Source organism: Hemicordylus capensis, chromosome 1, assembly GCF_027244095.1.
Source record: "Hemicordylus capensis ecotype Gifberg chromosome 1, rHemCap1.1.pri, whole genome shotgun sequence".
NCBI classification, from domain to species: Eukaryota; Metazoa; Chordata; class Lepidosauria; order Squamata; family Cordylidae; genus Hemicordylus; species Hemicordylus capensis.
This window is the reverse complement of record NC_069657.1, coordinates 221,846,702-221,863,750: the sequence shown is the minus strand read 5'-3', so window position 1 is coordinate 221,863,750 and position 17,049 is coordinate 221,846,702. Positions and strand designations below refer to the sequence as shown.

Below are 17,049 nucleotides of genomic sequence, written 5' to 3'. Positions count from 1 at the left end.
TGCAAATCTGCATAGTGGTATTAATTGGACAATAAGTTTAAGTTGTGTGCTTTTGCAGCTTAAGAAATATGTCCTCAGAAGATAAAAAGGGATGTTGTAATGTATTTTCATGGTATTGATTGGTGGTGGTCATGTAGTGCTACTTGCATATTTTTGGAGGTAGAATAACCTTGTGTAATAGGGAGGCATGCTACAAAGCACTGTACAAATACTTGCAGATTGACTTATCTTCTACCCACTTTTAGAACACTTTGCATCTTGCTAAGCATTGAAATGCATACCAAGTTAGCACAAACAAATCTGCATTTGACACTTGTATGTGTCTTCAGAAATATACCTATTAGACCATTCAACCTTCCAAATCGATCATCTGAGGGATGTAGTACAAAAACCCAGAATTATCCTTTTTTTTAAAAGTGAGAGTTTCAATGAGGGAAGAAGAGCCCAAGATTGCCTTGTATGCAGATTACGTTATGGTAATGTTGCTGGATTTGAAAAACAGTCCCAAACCCTGTTTGAAATCCTGGAAGAAGTCAGTCAAGTCTCTGGATATAGGATAAATAGGGATAAATTGGAATAGTTACGTAAATTTATCCCCCTACCATACATTTAATATGATATAAAGAGGAATCCCATACTTGGATAAAAAGTAATCTGGATAAAATAAACGAATGTAATCATGAATGATTATGGACAAAGACAAAAAATGAACTGGAATTGTTGAAGACTTCATGCATTTCTTGGAAAGGAAGAACAGTGCTCATCAAAATGAATGTTCTTCCAAGAACATTGTTCCTGATAATATAATATTTATATATATAAATAAAATATACCTTTGAAATGTGAACAATGGAGTCTCAGAAAATGCTTTTAGATTGTGTTTGGGTAAACAAGCCACCTAGAGTTACTAAAAAATATATTGTACAAGCTAGGAAATAAAGGAAATGTGGGATTACAGAACATAGAATGGTATCTTAAAGCAATACAATTGGCCAACATATCAAACTAGTATAGGATAGAAAATAAATTGATTAGAGCAGCCCAAACAGAACATAAGATTAGCCCAGAAAACATGCTGTGGTACGGGAGTAAGGAAAAAGTGGAAGAGAATATCAACAATTTCATCAGAAAATGTTCTGGAGATTTGGTATTCAATAAAAGGCAAAACTACTAGTCCAGGTTTGTCCTCGTTTACATATTTTTCTTCCTCTTTGTAATTCGCAAGTTCCTAAAATAGAAATGCTAGGTTTTTTAAAAAGTGAGTTTAATACTTCGCAGGCATCCACCTCACCCTGATGACTGAGGAAGAGACTGATTTCAGGCTAAAGGCCATAAGTCATACTAGTATCTGGGTCCCACTAAGGGAGTATGTGACTGCACCAGTATGCACAGCCTCCCTCCCCACTCCCTGAAAAAAGTCACTGAGACCACCAATTCTATTGTGGTCAACCGCAGTCCTGCTAATGAGTGATTGGCTCAACCTTACTGAAACCCAGAACTGCTTGACCAACCACTGTCCTGGTGGACCTACTTTAGATAGCACCATTTTGGGAAGAAACCTATTTAGATCTGCTGAGTCACTGAAAATCCAGCCACTACTGTTTCTTCTGTATGAACAGATCTGTCTTCTGTGATCTTTTGTTGGTTGTTTTTAACCAGAGCCAGGAGGCTGTGTGTGTTATGCTATGCTCATTGCTGTTCATTTCTCATGTAACAAACCATCATGGGAATCCAGAAGACCTCATCAAGATGGGCTTGATTTTGTTCAACTACAGCTGTTTAAACACTGAGCATTGTGTGAGCTGGAAGATAAGATTCAGTCAGAGCTCTCCCCATTTGTCACATTTTCAACTGCTGCTGGCCTCCTCAAATTATTGTTATCAGAGTAGTGACTAACTCTGAAGTGCAGTTTGGTCTGCCTTAGGTAGAGGTATGAATATGCTTCAACGTGTGCATAGATATCGACAAATCATGTGAAGAAACAAACTTTATCGAAATGTTCTCTTCAGCTTGGACATGGGGTATCTAGCTATATCTCATAGTAAGGCCTGAGGAGACTACAATGCCGCATGATGCTGTTTCTTTCACTGGCCAAACTGGCTGGCATTTTGTTCCTTCTCTCAGTGTTCTTTGCATTTGCAGCATTTTAAATAGAAGTTATTTCTGTCTTGTTAAAACTTTCAACCTTATTACATCAAGTTCTTTGACCTTCAACATTCACTTCTATTTAGAGGCTGTTCTGTCTCAAGGGCTCAGGTTGGTTAACAGTGGCATCTGTATTCTGACAGTGTAGGAGGTCATTCATAACAATGGGTTGTGTTCCTCCACTTGCTCCATGTAGACAGAACTGGTCTTGGGTAGCTAGATCAGGTAAATGGTAAAACTCCTATTGGAGATTATTTGTGACTCCACAAAGGCTTATGTATAGGCTTAAGTTAATTCATAGAAAGTCCGCATTGGCTTGGTTCAGCCATGCAGTGGTTTAGCACCATTGCAGCAAAGCCTTGTACTCACACACACTTTCCCTCTCCACCATCCCTCATGCAGCGCTTCAGTAAGTACACAGCTTAATCAAATTAGTTGCTATTAAAACTGAACTTGAAAGCTGTGGTGGTTTGAACCTGCGTTTCGAACCAGGACTACAAACCAGAGCTTGAAGAGGGATTGCAATTCTGGCCGGGAGAAAAAGCAAAAACCATAATTTGTCCAATTGAATGTAATGGCAAACTATGGTTCGATCAAGCTGAGTAACTGAAGCAGAGCAGGTATGGGAAGCAGGGACAGCATGAACTCAAGGCTCATTCCCATAGCATCAAACCATAGTTTGGTGTTGCATATACATTAGCTCAGTGCCAAAGCATGATTCTGATATTTGATATAAAGGTGCTCCTAAAATTTAAAGTAAAGTGTGCCATCGAGTTGGTGTTGACTCCTGGTGACCACAGAGCCCTGTGGTTGTCTTTGGTAAAATACAGGAGGGGTTTACCATTGCCATCTCCCGCGCAGTATGAGATGATGCCTTTCAGCATCTTCCTATATCACTGCTGCATGATATAGGTGTTTCCAATAGTCTGAGAAACATACCAGCGGGGATTCGAGCTGGCAACCTCTAGCTTGCTAATCAAGTCATTTCCCAGCTGTGTCATTAGGTGGCTTTCTTAAAATTTAGGTCAATCGTATTCTGAATATAGGTCAGTACTAAAGAATCAAGTAAGTGTCTCTCCCACAGGTACTAGTGCAGTGTTTCCTAACCAGTGTGTGCCATTCTGTGTCAGTTCCAAAAAACTGAGTAAAAATCCTCACTTATAGAGCTGACTTGTTCCCTTATGCAGGAGGGACACATCCTTCCCGGAGCATTATGGAGTGAGTTGGCTTCAGGAGAAGCACAGGAAACAGCTATAAATAAGCGGGGGAGATTATATAGTAATAAAGAGAAGGGGAAATGTGAAAATAAATAGAAACTAGTTGGGCCAGGTGCAGAGCATCTTCACCTCTGATGGCCTGCTTCTCCACCCACTCAGCCCGGCCGCGGTTTCTGGCCTGATGATGATGATGATGATTCATTCATTCATTCAATTTCTATACCGCCCTTCCAAAAATGGCTCAGGGTGGTTTACACAGAGAAGTAATTAATTAATTAATTAGTAAGTAAGTAAGTAAGAAAGATGGCTCCCTGTCCCCAAAGGGCTCACAATCTGAAAAGACACATAAGATAGACACCAGCAACAGTCACTGGAGGTACTGTGCTGGGGGTGGACAGGGCCAGTTACTCTCCCTCTGCTAAATAAAGAGAATCACCACAGTAAAGGGTGCCTCTTTGCTAAATTAGCTCTCTACTGGCCCTCTACTGCCTCCTTTTCCTGGTGGCTGGGCTGGGCCTGTTGCCGCTGCCTCTTCATCCTAGCGGTAGGGCCGGGGCAGCCCGCTGCCGCCTCCTCATCCCGGTGGCCAGGCCGTCCCCACTGCCACTGACTCATCCCGGTGGCCAGGCTGGGCCCGCCGCCAACTCCTCATCCCGGAAACCGTTTTCTCCCCATCACTAGTCCAGCAGCTGCTTGTGAACTTTCGCGAGAATTGCCAGACATGGGATTAGTGGCGGGTATGCCTAGGAGAAATAAATATATAGACTGTGCAGCAGCTTTGCCACTGCAAAAAAGGTGGGGGCAGGGGATGGGGAGGTGTGTCTACCAGGACACTGTACCTCAATTTATTTATTTTTTAAATGTAGGTGTGCCTCAGGATGAAAAAGGTTGGGAAATACTTCAGTAGTGCCTGTGCAGTGGATAGTTTGACTAAAGAGTAATTTTGAAGGGCGGGGAAATCGTACTCTGTTGTTTGTATAGCAACTAGTCTCTTAATGGCTTTTTGATCATTTAATATGTGGCTATGAGAGAATTAAATATGTTTAAATTATATTTGTCTGTTCCTGCATAACAATTCAGAGTCTCTAGAAATAGCTTCTGGCGCTTGGTGGTATAAAAACATGCTATTATTTTTAGCCTATGGCACATAAGAGCTTGTCTAACTAGCTTTGAGTTTCTAGTCAAATGACTCAGATTCTCATTTACCAATGGATAGACTGGCAGTCACCATAGTAGTCAATTGGATCGACCTCACAATCTTCAGAAATTCACAACCTACTAAGGTTGGCCATGACACTTAGATATGGGATTGTTAGTTAAATATTAAAAAATAAGTCTCTCTGGTGCCAGAGGTTCATGGCTATGTTACACTAGGGATATTGCCATTGGGGCAGTTTCTGCCAGAGTACTGTACTGCAAGTAGCAGTGAATTCCCATTATTAAATCTGCAGTACAGTTGAGAGGGCGCAGCAAAGGGAAGAAGACCATTCCTCCCACTCCTTTTTCCTTTCCTCATCTTTCATTTTCCAACCTTTTTTCTTTCCCCCCCCCCCAACATTGCTGGGTACTGGCAGGAAGAGGGGTCTCTATTCCCTTTATAGAATGACTAGCAAGGAAAGGAGGAGTTGTCAGGAAACTACTTCCTTCCAAGTAGTGGAGGAGAAAGCTGGGGAGCTCCGATCTGAGGGGAGGTGCAGAAGGGCTTGAGTCTGACAGGGCTTATATTGCCCTCTTCCCCAGCCACCAGTGGGGGGCCCCACCGCCATTGTGCCACTCTTCTCTTTGGGGCCAGAGCTGAGCTGATCTCCAGCCCTGAAGGTGACCTGCAAGGCAGCCTTGTGTGAGGCTAGCAGGAAGCAAAAGGCCATTGAGCAGTCTTGGGGGAACTCTACAGCATGCTCTCACTTAGTGCCGAACCTCTCCAAATCGGAAGCAGTGACACATTTTCTTATCTGGCTGGGGGAAGGTGCTTCTGGTTCTAGGATATTGGTTCCTTAAAGGGTCTGGGGTCTGGGCCCTGGCAGCTGCCCAACCCAACAGATATCTAATGTTACAGAGATCTATTCTAGAGACAGAAATAAGGAGACTTTGGTTTGTAGATACATCACACATTGTGTCATTTCATATCAAATGTTTAGATTGTAAAGGTTTTCATAAATTCTGCTGAAATTTGTTCGTTCTGTAGTCATGATTATAATTATGTGTGCTGAGTTCCCTGGGACCAGCTTATGGTGTAGAATTATTATAGAACACCATTTTTCAAAATAAGTACAATAAGGCTTATCGGAAATTAAAGGGGTTTAAAAGTGTTACTATTAAGGAATAGGAATTTATTTTGGAAGGCTTAAATCACATGTGCTGTGCAAATAAAACCGTTTTTCTCCAAACGTTTAACTGCTAATGGTATTTGTATTAGAGACTTATTAGTCTACTTTTCAAGTACATTAAACCCTCTTCATGGCAAATAAGAATGAGTCCATGCTCTCAATATCATTACTTTCTTGCCTAATTGGCTATTCATATAGTGTTTCGGGTCTCATTTATTATTGCTGTCATCAGCTTATTACTTTCATTGAAGATGAATATGTTTCTGACTAACAAGGTTATTGCTATTAGCAGCTCTTGCTTTTTTCACTACTCATTGTAGTATAGACGATCATGATGAGACAGGTAGATATGTGACTAGGAGAAAATCCACACAGAAAAGAGCTCTTGAGGATAATGAACATAATAGTATGTGTGCAACTGTGGTGAAAAGTATTTGTACCTGGGTAACATTAGGTAAAGTTTTAAACTTGTTTTTCTTCACATTTGTTTTTCTTCATCCAATAGTATTAAACAGAGAGAGAGAGAGGGAGCCTGACGTGATCATAGATTGGTGACGGTATTGCTTTTTGCTGTTGAGAGAAATGATTTTTAAAAGAGTATAGTTATTAATAGAATTTTCTGTTCTTGACATCTGAAATTATTGAAGAACTTGTTCGTTGTGTTTGTGGGTCAGGCAAGAGAGAACAGAGAAAGAATTGAGAATACTGTGACTGTGGGTTGCGGAACTGACAAATACAATTTTTGCTTTAAGTGGCTCCTACCACTTTTTTTAGTTCAGTGGCTGATGCTAGTAGGATATCAATATTCAAAATTTTGCAGTAATTAAAATGTACTGTAATGTGGTAATGGCTGGATTACTATAACGTGCTCTACGTGGGGCTGCCCTTGAAGAATATCCGGAAACTGCAGCTAGTGCAAAATGCAGCAGCTAGGGTTTTATCTGGAGCTGCCAGGTGGGATCACATCACACCCATTTTGAAAGAGCTGCACTGGCTACCAGTTTGTTTCTGGGTCCAATTCAGGGTGTTGGTTTTGACCTTTAAAGCCTTAACGGTTTGGGCCCAGGATACCTGTGGGACCGCCTGCGCCCAAGGGTTGCTGCCCGCTTGACGAGGTCATCTGAGGAGGCTCTTCTCTGGGTGCTGATAATGAAGGAGGCTCAGTTGTCATGCACACGGGACAGGGCCTTCTCTGTTGCTGCCCCCAGACTCTGGAATGCTCTCCCGGTGGCTATTCGCTCCTTGGTCTCTATCATGGCTTTTTGAAAGCATGTGAAAACTTGGCTTTTTACCCAAGCTTGTATGTGATTGTCTCCACTGCTGCTTCTGTGAATTTTATATGGTTATTTTATGTATGTATTTTTAAATCTTTTTAATTAGATCTGTTTTTATATTTTAGCTTAATATTTTAATTGTGTCATTTTTATAGTCCTGTTCTAATTTTTCTATGTGAACCACCTTGGGATTGTGTTTAACGAAAGGCAGTATATAAATTTAACAATAAAATAAATATAAATATAAATTTTAAAAAATGTATTTAACCAAGTTTTCTTCTATTCATAGGAGGAACAGGCTGCTAAGCTAAAAGCTGAAAAGATAAGAGTTGCTTTAGAGAAAATTAAAGAAGCACAAGTTAAAAAGGTAAACTGTAGTAGCATTCTTGCATTGTTTGAAAGCCAGACTCAAAATACTAGTCACCTTTTGAGGGAAGATGAATGGTATATGGCATAATCCCCTGCCACCTTTGGATGTATTACCAGTTGTTTATGCAGCTTATATACCATTCTGGTTGTAGCCACAGATTGGTGCTCAACTTCCAGCATAGCTGTGGGAAAGGGAACTCCTTGATCTGGATCCATAAGAATGCGTAATGCGCCTGCGCAGGACCCTCGTGGTAGCATGCCACAGCTTGTCAAGGCGACCAAGCCCTGCCCCCACACCTGCAGCACTCTATTTAAAGGTGGGCTGGGCACCATGTTCTACAGTTGTTTTCCAACTGCTGTTATGTTAAGTCCTCTTGCTGTTGCTTCTCAATGAAGCGTAGGCCCGGGTAGAATGGACCTTGATTGCTTCTGGAGGCGTTTTGCCCTGCAAGTTGTAGATGAATGTGATTTCGACCAGCCAGTTTGACAACCTTTGCCTTGTAATGCAGGTACCCTTGGCCATGCCCTTGTACGCTACGAAAAGGTGGGTGGATGAACGGAAGTCCTTAGTTTGTGCGAGATAGGACACGAGTGCCCTGCGCACATCTAGGGAGTACATGATGCACTCTAAAGAGGTCGTGGGATTTCTGAAGAGCAGAACAATGTCCTGGTTCAGGTGAAAGTTGGCGACTACCTTTGGTAAACGGTTGGAGTCTAGATGCATCAGGACTTTGTCTGGAAAGAACCTTGTATACGGTGATCTATCCTCAGAGCCGTAAGCTCACTTACACTCTTGCTGTTATAGCAACTAAAAAGGCAGTCTTTAAGGAAACAAGGCTTAGGGCTGCAGTAGCCATAGGCGTGAACAGAGCCTGAGTAAGTGATGAAAGCACCAGGGAGGAGCTCCAGGGTTCCACCGGGGCCCGAATGGGTGGGTAGACATTCGAGAGCCCTTTTAGGAAGGCTTTACTTTTTGGATGTGAGAATAGGGTCTTGCCATCACAGCCTGGATGCTTCGATGAGAGGGCTGCTGAATGCACCTTCAAAGACACGTTAGCCAAACCTTGAGTTTTAAAGGAGAATGTCCTGAACAGACGTTTGCCTTGGCAGGAAACCGTGGGCTTTAGCATAGGTCTTGAATATGAGCCATTTTCCCAAGTAGTTATGCCTGGTCGAAGGCTTATATTGATTAAATAGAATGCGGTCTAGAACCCGATTCGCCAAGTGGTCAGACGGAGAGTTGGAACGTGCGGGTGAAGGATGAGTCCGTCGTCTTGGGACAAGAGGTCCAGTACTTGAGGGAGATGATGGAAACAATTCTGTGACAGTTTGAGTACTTGAGGGAATCATGGCTGCCTGGGCCACCGTGGTGTCACTAGAATGCCCAATGTTGGTGAGGCCAGGAGACAGGCAACTACCCAGTTGGTTATAGGCTGCAGTAGAAACATGTAGGATATTTCTTGGGACCAGTCCAGCTGGAAGAATCCCCCAGGGACCAAGGGTCATGTCCTGCCCTCGAGCAGAAGCTTCATGTTTTCGGAGGTCATGAAGAGATCTATGGTCAGACTAATCCAGAAGTCGGAGAGGGGAGCAATGTACTCCATCTTGAGCGCCCACTCATATTGACATTCCTGAAGAAATACCCGGCTGAGATCATCGGCCAGGACATTCTCTTGATCTGCTGACCAAGACAGTGATCTCAGAATCTGTGGAGGCAGCAACAGGCGCTTCCTCTGGCTGTCCTTGTTGGGATGGAAGACTGAAATAAACCACCATTGCAGCTTCCTCTTCAGCCGAGCATAGGCTGAATGCTCTCTGTATTGCAAGAGGCCATCAGGCTGAGGAGGCATTGTATCTGATGAGCTGGTTGCTTCGGATGTAGCTGAAAGAGATGAAATAGATCCCGGATACACACGTACGTGTCTTCTGGCAAGTATGCTCTTTGGGTTACTGTGTCCAACACCGCTCCTATGTATGTGGTAGTTCGAATTGGTTCCAGACAAGACTTCTTCCAATTCACTTAGATTCCTAGGTCTTGGAGAAGAGATAATACATACTGAATCTGTGAAAGTAACTCTTCTCTGCTTTTGGAAGTCAGAAGCCAGTCGTCTAACTAAGAGTAAATGGTAATGCCCTGAGATGGGCAATCACGACTGCCATACATTTTGTAAAGACCCGAGGGGCGGTGCACAGTCCAAAGAGCAATACACTGTATTGGAATACTTGGTGTCTGATGGTGAAGCGGAGGTATTTTCTGTGGTGTTCCCTGATGCTGATCTGAAAGTAGGCATCTTTTAGATCCAGTGTCGCCAGCCACTGTTCCCCTTCAAGCAGCGGAAGTATCTGATGCAACGCCATCATTTGGAACTTCCTTACTCTGATCAGCTTGTTCAGGTGGTGAAGATCCATGATGGGTCAGATTCCCCCATCCCGTTTTGGAATTTCAAAATAGCGGGAGTAGAACCCCTACTGCTTACGCTCCCACGGCACAGGGGCAATTGCATCCTTCTCCAACAACTCTTCCACCTCATCTTGCAAGGCTTTCGATGGTGGAGTGAACTTCATTCCCGAAAAATGTGAAGTTGTCGAGAACTCTATGCCGTATGCTTAAGATATGATTTATTTATTATTATTTATTTATTATTTAAAAATTTATACCGCCCTTCCAAAAGGCTCGGGGTGGTTTACATTAAAACACCATTAAAATCAATTAACAAAACAAAAATTATAAACTACATAAAATAATAATTAACAATTAAAACATCATAAAACACCAATTAAATAGCCAAAACAATTTAAAAACAAGTCTTAAAAAGCCGAGAAAGCTGGGTTAAAGAGATGCGTTTTCAGTAGTGACTTAAAAATTTCCAGAGATGGGGAGGCTCGTATCTTATTAGGGAGCTCATTCCACAAACTTCGGGCAGCAGCTGAGAAGGCCCGTCTCTGTGTAGCCACCAAACGAGTTGGCGGCAATTGGAGACGGACCTCCTCAGATGACCTCAATGGGTGGTGCGGCTTGTACTGAAGAAGACGTTCTCTTAAATACCCAGGGCCTAAGCCGTTTAGGGCTTTGTAAGTTATAACCAGCACTTTGTATTTTGCCCGGAAACCTATTGGCAGCCAGTGTAGCTCCATCAACAGAGGAGTAACGTGGTCTCTCCGAGATGACCCAGAGACCAACCTGGCTGCCGCATTCTGAACCAACTGAATTTTCTGGACTATGTACAAAGGCAGCCCCACGTAGAGCGCATTACAGAAGTCCAGTCTGGAGGTTACCAACAAATGTACCACTGTTTTGAGGTCATTGATCTCAAGAAACAGGCGCAGCTGGCGTATCAGCCGGAGCTGATAGAAAGCACCCCTGGCCACTGCCTCAACCTGAGAAACCAGGGAGAGGTGTGAATCCAGAAGTACTCCCAGACTGTGAACCTGTTCCTTTTGGGGAAGTGTGACCCCATCTAGAACAGGCAGATCAAAATCATCTCTAGGGTTCTGACCCCGCACAATAAGTACTTCCATCTTATCTGGATTCAGCTTCAGTTTATTCTCCCTCATCCAGCCCATTACTGCTTCCAGGCAGGCATTTAGGGAGGATATGCCAACTCCTGAAGAGGTTGACATGGAGAAATAGATCTGGGTGTCATCAGCGTACTGGTAACACCCAGCTCCAAATCCCCTGATGATCTCTCCCAGCGGTTTCATGTAGATGTTAAAAAGCATTGGAGAAAGTATGGAGCCTTGAGGGACACCATACTTAAGCTCAGATTTTGAAGAGCAACAATCTCCTGTCAACACCATCTGGAATTTGTCTGAGAGGTAGGAGTGGAACCACTGTAAAACAGTGCCTCCCACCCCCAACATTCTTAGACATTCCAGAAGAATACTATGGTCGATAGTATCGAAAGCCGCCGAGAGATCCAAAAGGAACAACAGAGTCATAATTCCTCTGTCAATTCCCAATTGGAGATCATCCATCAGGCCGACCAAGGCAGTCTCCACCCCATAGCTCGCCCGAAAACCAGTTTGAAATGGGTCTAGATAATCAGTTTCATCCAAGACCGACTGGAGCTCAGAGGCCACCAGCCTCTCAATTATCTTGCCCAACCATGGGAGGTTGGAAACAGGCCTATAATTGCTCAACTCTGAGGGGTCTAACACAGGCTTCTTTAGAAGTGGTCTAATAATTGCCTCCTTAAGACAAGGAGGCATCCTGCCTTCCCTCAGAGAGGCATTTATAATTTCCACCAGGCCAATTACAACAGTCTCCCTGCTAGACAGAACAAGCCATGTTGGACAAGGGTCAAGAGAACAGGTGGTAGGCCTCATTGCCCCAAGCAGCTTGTCCACATCCTCAGGAGTCACAAACGGAAACTGATCCAGTCGAATCACATAAGAGGAATAGTTGGACACCTCCAATTCAGACATCAAATTAATTGTGGAGTCTCCATCTAAGTCGGCCCGAATCCGAGAGATTTTATCTGCGAAAAACACTTTAAACACATCACAGCGGGTAACTGATGATTCCAAATTCTGGTTCAAGGGAGGGGGGACAGATACTAGTCCCCTCACAACCCTGAACAACTCAGCTGGACGTGAACTCGCAGAGGCAATACGGGCAGAAAAGAACCGATTCTTTGCCGCACGTATCGCCTGAGCATAGATCTTTAGATGTGCTCCATGTAGTAATCTGTCAGATTCGAGTCAAGTCTTTCTCTACTTGCGCTCCAGTCACCTACTTTGCCGCTTCAGCCCCCGTAGATCTTCCGTATACCAAGGGGCCAATTTTGAAGCGGGTCGGAGGGGACACTTAGAAGCAATCGTGTCTACTGCCCTGGTGAGCAAGTTGTTCCAATTCTCAACCAGGGCATCAACAGGATCGCCAGAAGAGCCAACATTGAATCCCTCCAAGGCTTCTTGGAATCCCACCGGATCCAATAACCTCTTCGGGTGGGCCATTCTAATAGCTGCCTCACCCCTGCGGGAGCTGGTTGTAAGTCCAACCTTAACCAGATGGTGATCCGTCCATGACAATGGGGATATCACAGGGGTCCCCACCCAAGGAACACCACCCTGATCAGAATAAAAGACCAAATCAATTGTGTGACCTGCAATATGTGTCGGTCCAGAGACCGCTTGGGATAGGCCCATAGTTGTCATGGCTGCTATGAACTCCTGAGCTGCCCTGGACAAGTTGGTCCCGAAATGAACATTGAAGTACCAGAAGTCTGTGAGACTCCAACACAAGTTCCGCGACCAAGTCCGTGAGCTCAGTAAGGGATTCCGTTGGGCAGCGAAGCAATCGGTACACCAACAGAAGTCCCAATCTATCCCTGGTCCCCAAACTCAAGTACAGACATTCAATATGGTCTGATACCCTAACAGGGATCCTGGTAAGGGAGATGTTATCCTTATAGACCACAGCCACTCCACCTCCCCGCCTACGTCCCCTCCCCTGCTCCTCTACAGAATACCCTGGAGGAAGAAGCTGGGACGAGACTGGGCCACCAGCCTCCCCAACCAAGTCTCAGTGATGCACATTAGGTCAGCCCCTTCATCCATGATCAAATCATGGATGACTTCAGGTTTATTTTGGACCGACCTGGCATTGCAAAGGAGCAAGGTAAGGCTATGTGGGTTGTTGACAGTGCTCCCCAAGTCAAAGAGCTGACAGGGCAGCCGGAAAGGGAGACAGCTATTAAATTTCTGGCTCCCCTTCGCTTGAAATGGCCTGCTGACCTGCCAATGATACTTCTTCTATTCCCCACCCCGCATTCCACGAAGGCGCCCCCTGTCTTCTCATCTCCAGACAAACCCAAACACATTACAACAACTTCAGCCAAGTCTCAATAACAAAGCTGGCACACATACTACAACAACTCTTCAAACAGCCAACTAAAAATGGTATAGCCCAACCCTCAGCCCAACACCAAAGGCCGGCACCAAAGGCCAGCCCCCTTTGGCGGCCGGATTCGGCAGCCGCCTACAGGCTGGCCGCGCCGCCGGCTGCGCCGCCTATGGCAGCCCCCTTCCTTATAAAGCCTCCAGGGTCCTTCCTCTCACGAAGGACTCTGGGCAAGGCTGATGTAATCAATCAGTGCCTGCAGGTGATGTTAGTTCAGGCACTTGGAGGAAGGAAGGTTCTCAATCAGTCAGCAGTGCTGTGCTGGTCTGAGTTGTCCCAGCCAGCAGACCAAGAGTGGGGGAGGCAGCTGAGAGTCTCCGTGCTGTCCAGCAAAGGAGGCTAGATGATAAACAGCCAAACAGCCAAAAGCTCACCTCTTCTGATCTTCTGCAGATACTGAATATGATCCTCAGGACCCAGCAGTCTGATGTTATATGGTGCCACGTAGAGGCATGGCTTTCCAGCTTGGTGGAGTTGCTTGGCATCAGTGGTATTCTGATGGAATCCGCTAGCCCAGATGTTAAGGCCACCACAGGTGGGAAGGGGGGGTGGAGTAGTGCCAGTGAGCAATCCCAAATCTCAAAGGCGCTTCGGAGACTCGGGCTGCTTAGAACGGTGAGATTGAGAATCCTTGGCCTTTCTCTGAAAAGGACGTTTGTTATAAGAAAGATATTGACTCCTGAAATCACGGCGATCCTATTGCCTGAACAAAGGGCGCGGCCTACTGGAGTAGGTACAATACTTAGTGCCATAGGTCGAGGTTGAAGCCTGTGATGTGAACGTTTTGGCCGTGAATTTTTGATTTCTTTAACTGTTCCATAGTAGCATCTGTGGATTCGCTAAAGAGTCCAGTACCATCAAACGCCAGACCTTCAATTTTATCCTTCATGTTGGACTGGAGGTTGGTAGACCTCAGCGAGGTGCTTCGCAATGCTCAGTTGCTGTCTCATTAGTTCAGCAGACCTTTCAAGAGTCTGTTGGTATTTCTTTTTGAAGTCCTTAGGGGACATGGAATTGAGATCCCCTTCAAGAGATTCCCAAATGCTGTAGTTGTATTTGGCAGTACACACCGCATAGTTTGCCACCTTGATGGACAGACATGAGGTGGAATAAACCTTCCTTCCTGATAAGTCCAGTTTGCATCCTTCCTTCTCAGGTGGTGTCATGTAGCGTTTCCCCGATTTTGAGGAAGCAGCACAGTCGACCACAAGAGAGTTTGGAGCTGGATGCTTCAAAAGATAGGTGTTATATTTCTCTTGTATGCGGTACAGGCTCTCTAGCCTCTTAGACCTGGGGGTGAAGATGTGGAGCACCTCCCATGTGCATTTGGCAGCTCTGGTAATTACCGGGAGCATGAGCAAGGCTACAGGTTGATTGGATTGAGTTTTCAGCATGAAGTTGTAGACCATGTCATCAATTGTAGATAGCTGTGACCGCAGGTCTAGTCCAAGTGACCCTGCCATGGCACGTACATGTTTATGATATGATTTTCATCTCCTTGTTGGGAGACACATAAGTAGTCGGTGGCACATCCACTGAAGGATCTACTAAACTATCTACATTCTCCGGGTCTGATTCGAAGTCAGAAGAACTGGCGTGTTCAGAGCCTGAAGCCGTTGTGGAATTGGGAACAGCTGTCTGGGTCTCCACTGTGATATTTTGAGAAGGAGATGAAGCACACATCTGGGTACCAACAGACCGAATGGAAAGCAAAGCAGTCTGCGAGGATTGCTGAAATGTCATCAAAGACTGAGTCTGTGAAGCCCTTGAAACAGAGGGAACCACCTTGGTATTGGAGGTTAGCTGTGTCAATGTTGACAAAGATGTAGGGAGAGGAATATATGGTCTCCAAGGTTTTGAAGTCTCATAGGAATACGGGGCACCGATCATGGATGGTGCCGATCATGGATGTACCCATAGTTGTGGTAGCAGGGGGCACATGTGTGAAGCCACAGGTGTGCCAAGCAGAAGTGTCATGCAGGTGGCCAGCCGACAAGGTAGAGTCCAAAGATGGGACTGGTGCTGGAGTGGTACTTGCCTCGACGTCAGTGGGAAGGAAACCCTTGAACATGTTCTCAAGTTTCACTGGGCTGATTTTAACTTCTGTTTCCTTTTTCTCCACATACAGCTTGTGATTCGGGTCCACATGTCTGATGACAGCTCCAAGACTATGATGGTAGATGAAAGGCAAACAGTAAGACAAGTGCTGGATAACTTGATGGACAAGTCTCACTGTGGATTTAGCTTAGATTGGTCTTTGGTAGAAACTATCTCAGAATTACAAATGGGTTAGTAAAGCAGGTTTGCAGGACAAACCTTTCCCTATTTGTTGTACCAAACTGATGCAGAATTTTACTGTTGTGTTATCCAATTTTAGAGTGTTTTGCTAATTGAGTGCAGGAGAACCTCGTTATTTGCAAAACTGCTTTTTGCAATTCCGCCTATCCATGGGGTGTTTAATGGACGCCTGTCCAATATCTGTGGATACAATAGGTTTAAAACGCACATATCCGCAGTTCCTAGAGGGCAGGAAGTGAGGTCACTTCCGCCCACCATTTTGTCTAGCCATGTTGTAGCTCGTTTCTTGAAAAAAAATTGACTTTTCCCCATGGTTTTTGGAAGAATTTCCTCCTTTTGGGGGGGCAGTCCTGGGCACATGGGGAAACCACAGAGCACTCCACAGTAAGTTTTTTCATCATTATTGGTTGTTTTTTGCCTTTTTGCCTCCACCCTGGAACCTAATCCCCCTTTCCCCATAGTCGTAATGCCTCATTACTCTCAGTAGTAGGCGAGGACCAGAACCCCCGCAAGTAACGAGGTTCTCCTGTATATACAATTTGAATTTTTAAATTAACCATCAGGGATTTGATATTTCAGTTGCCCAAATCAATTTGATAAATCTTACAGATTTGTAGTGAGTGGACATTATACTTTATATGACCTTTTATTAAAATCCTTAGAACTTTTTTTACATGGCTATTCGTCATTGCTGCAGTTAGAAAATATTTAGACATAAAGAGGCAAGAAGCCAAACAAAGAAACCTAGCTTCATCCCCAGCCCCCACCCCCACTCACAAGTTTATCTACCAATGATTTTCAAAAGCTGGCTCATATTAGCTTTCAGTTATAAAATAAAAATAGTGGCTAGGATCCTGACTAAGCAAGTCATGACTAAATCCTTTTGAAATTAATAGGACATAAGTTAGTCATGACTAACGTCTCTCATTAATTCCACTGGTGATTTGGCATGGCTAACTTAGCATGTCCAACGGTGCTTGAAATCTGCCATGCTCCATAAATGTAGTGTGAATTATAAATTATAGGCAAATTACTTGGAACCTGAGACTGGATAAATTTCCTAGGTTGTTGAGGAATATTAGAACATGAGTTCAGAACAAAATGAATTGGAAGGTGTCCGTGTGATCATTGTACACATATTTGTGGCACTGTCACCAAAATAATCCTTTTTGTTCTGTTTTGAAGTGAAAGAACGTTATATTGTACATGCCTAGTAGGACCTAGCCATGCTGCTCTTTGCCCACTCTTTAAATACTAAGTCTCTGTGTGAACCAAATGTCACATTGGGGAAATGCATTCTACTTGTGCAAGGAGGAAGGGGTCGTGTTTGCCAGTGACCCACCCACCCTCATATATCCCTGAGGTTTGGATAACCATATTGGCGCCGGGGGCGGGAGCAGCAGAGGGGAAGGGTGGAAGAGTTGAAAACCGCTGCTTTTCCTCCCACAGGACACAATTTTGTGAGCATAACATTAGTATGTATGTGAACCTTTATTTGTATTGACAAGATTTCCATA

The 17,049-nt window shown here is 44.4% G+C and overlaps 1 protein-coding gene across 6 annotated transcripts in view; it reads left to right on the top strand.

Annotated features, from left to right (window-relative positions):
• The window catches only part of RAPH1 (Ras association (RalGDS/AF-6) and pleckstrin homology domains 1), a 129,981-nt gene that overhangs the window by 89,102 nt on the left and 23,830 nt on the right, over positions 1-17,049 (top strand). For all 6 annotated transcript variants that reach the window (XM_053281105.1, XM_053281080.1, XM_053281122.1 and 3 more), the window contains 2 exons: positions 7,253-7,330; positions 15,363-15,522. In XM_053281105.1, coding sequence (XP_053137080.1) covers positions 7,253-7,330; positions 15,363-15,522 — 238 coding nt within the window. The remainder of the gene's footprint in view (positions 1-7,252; positions 7,331-15,362; positions 15,523-17,049) is intronic.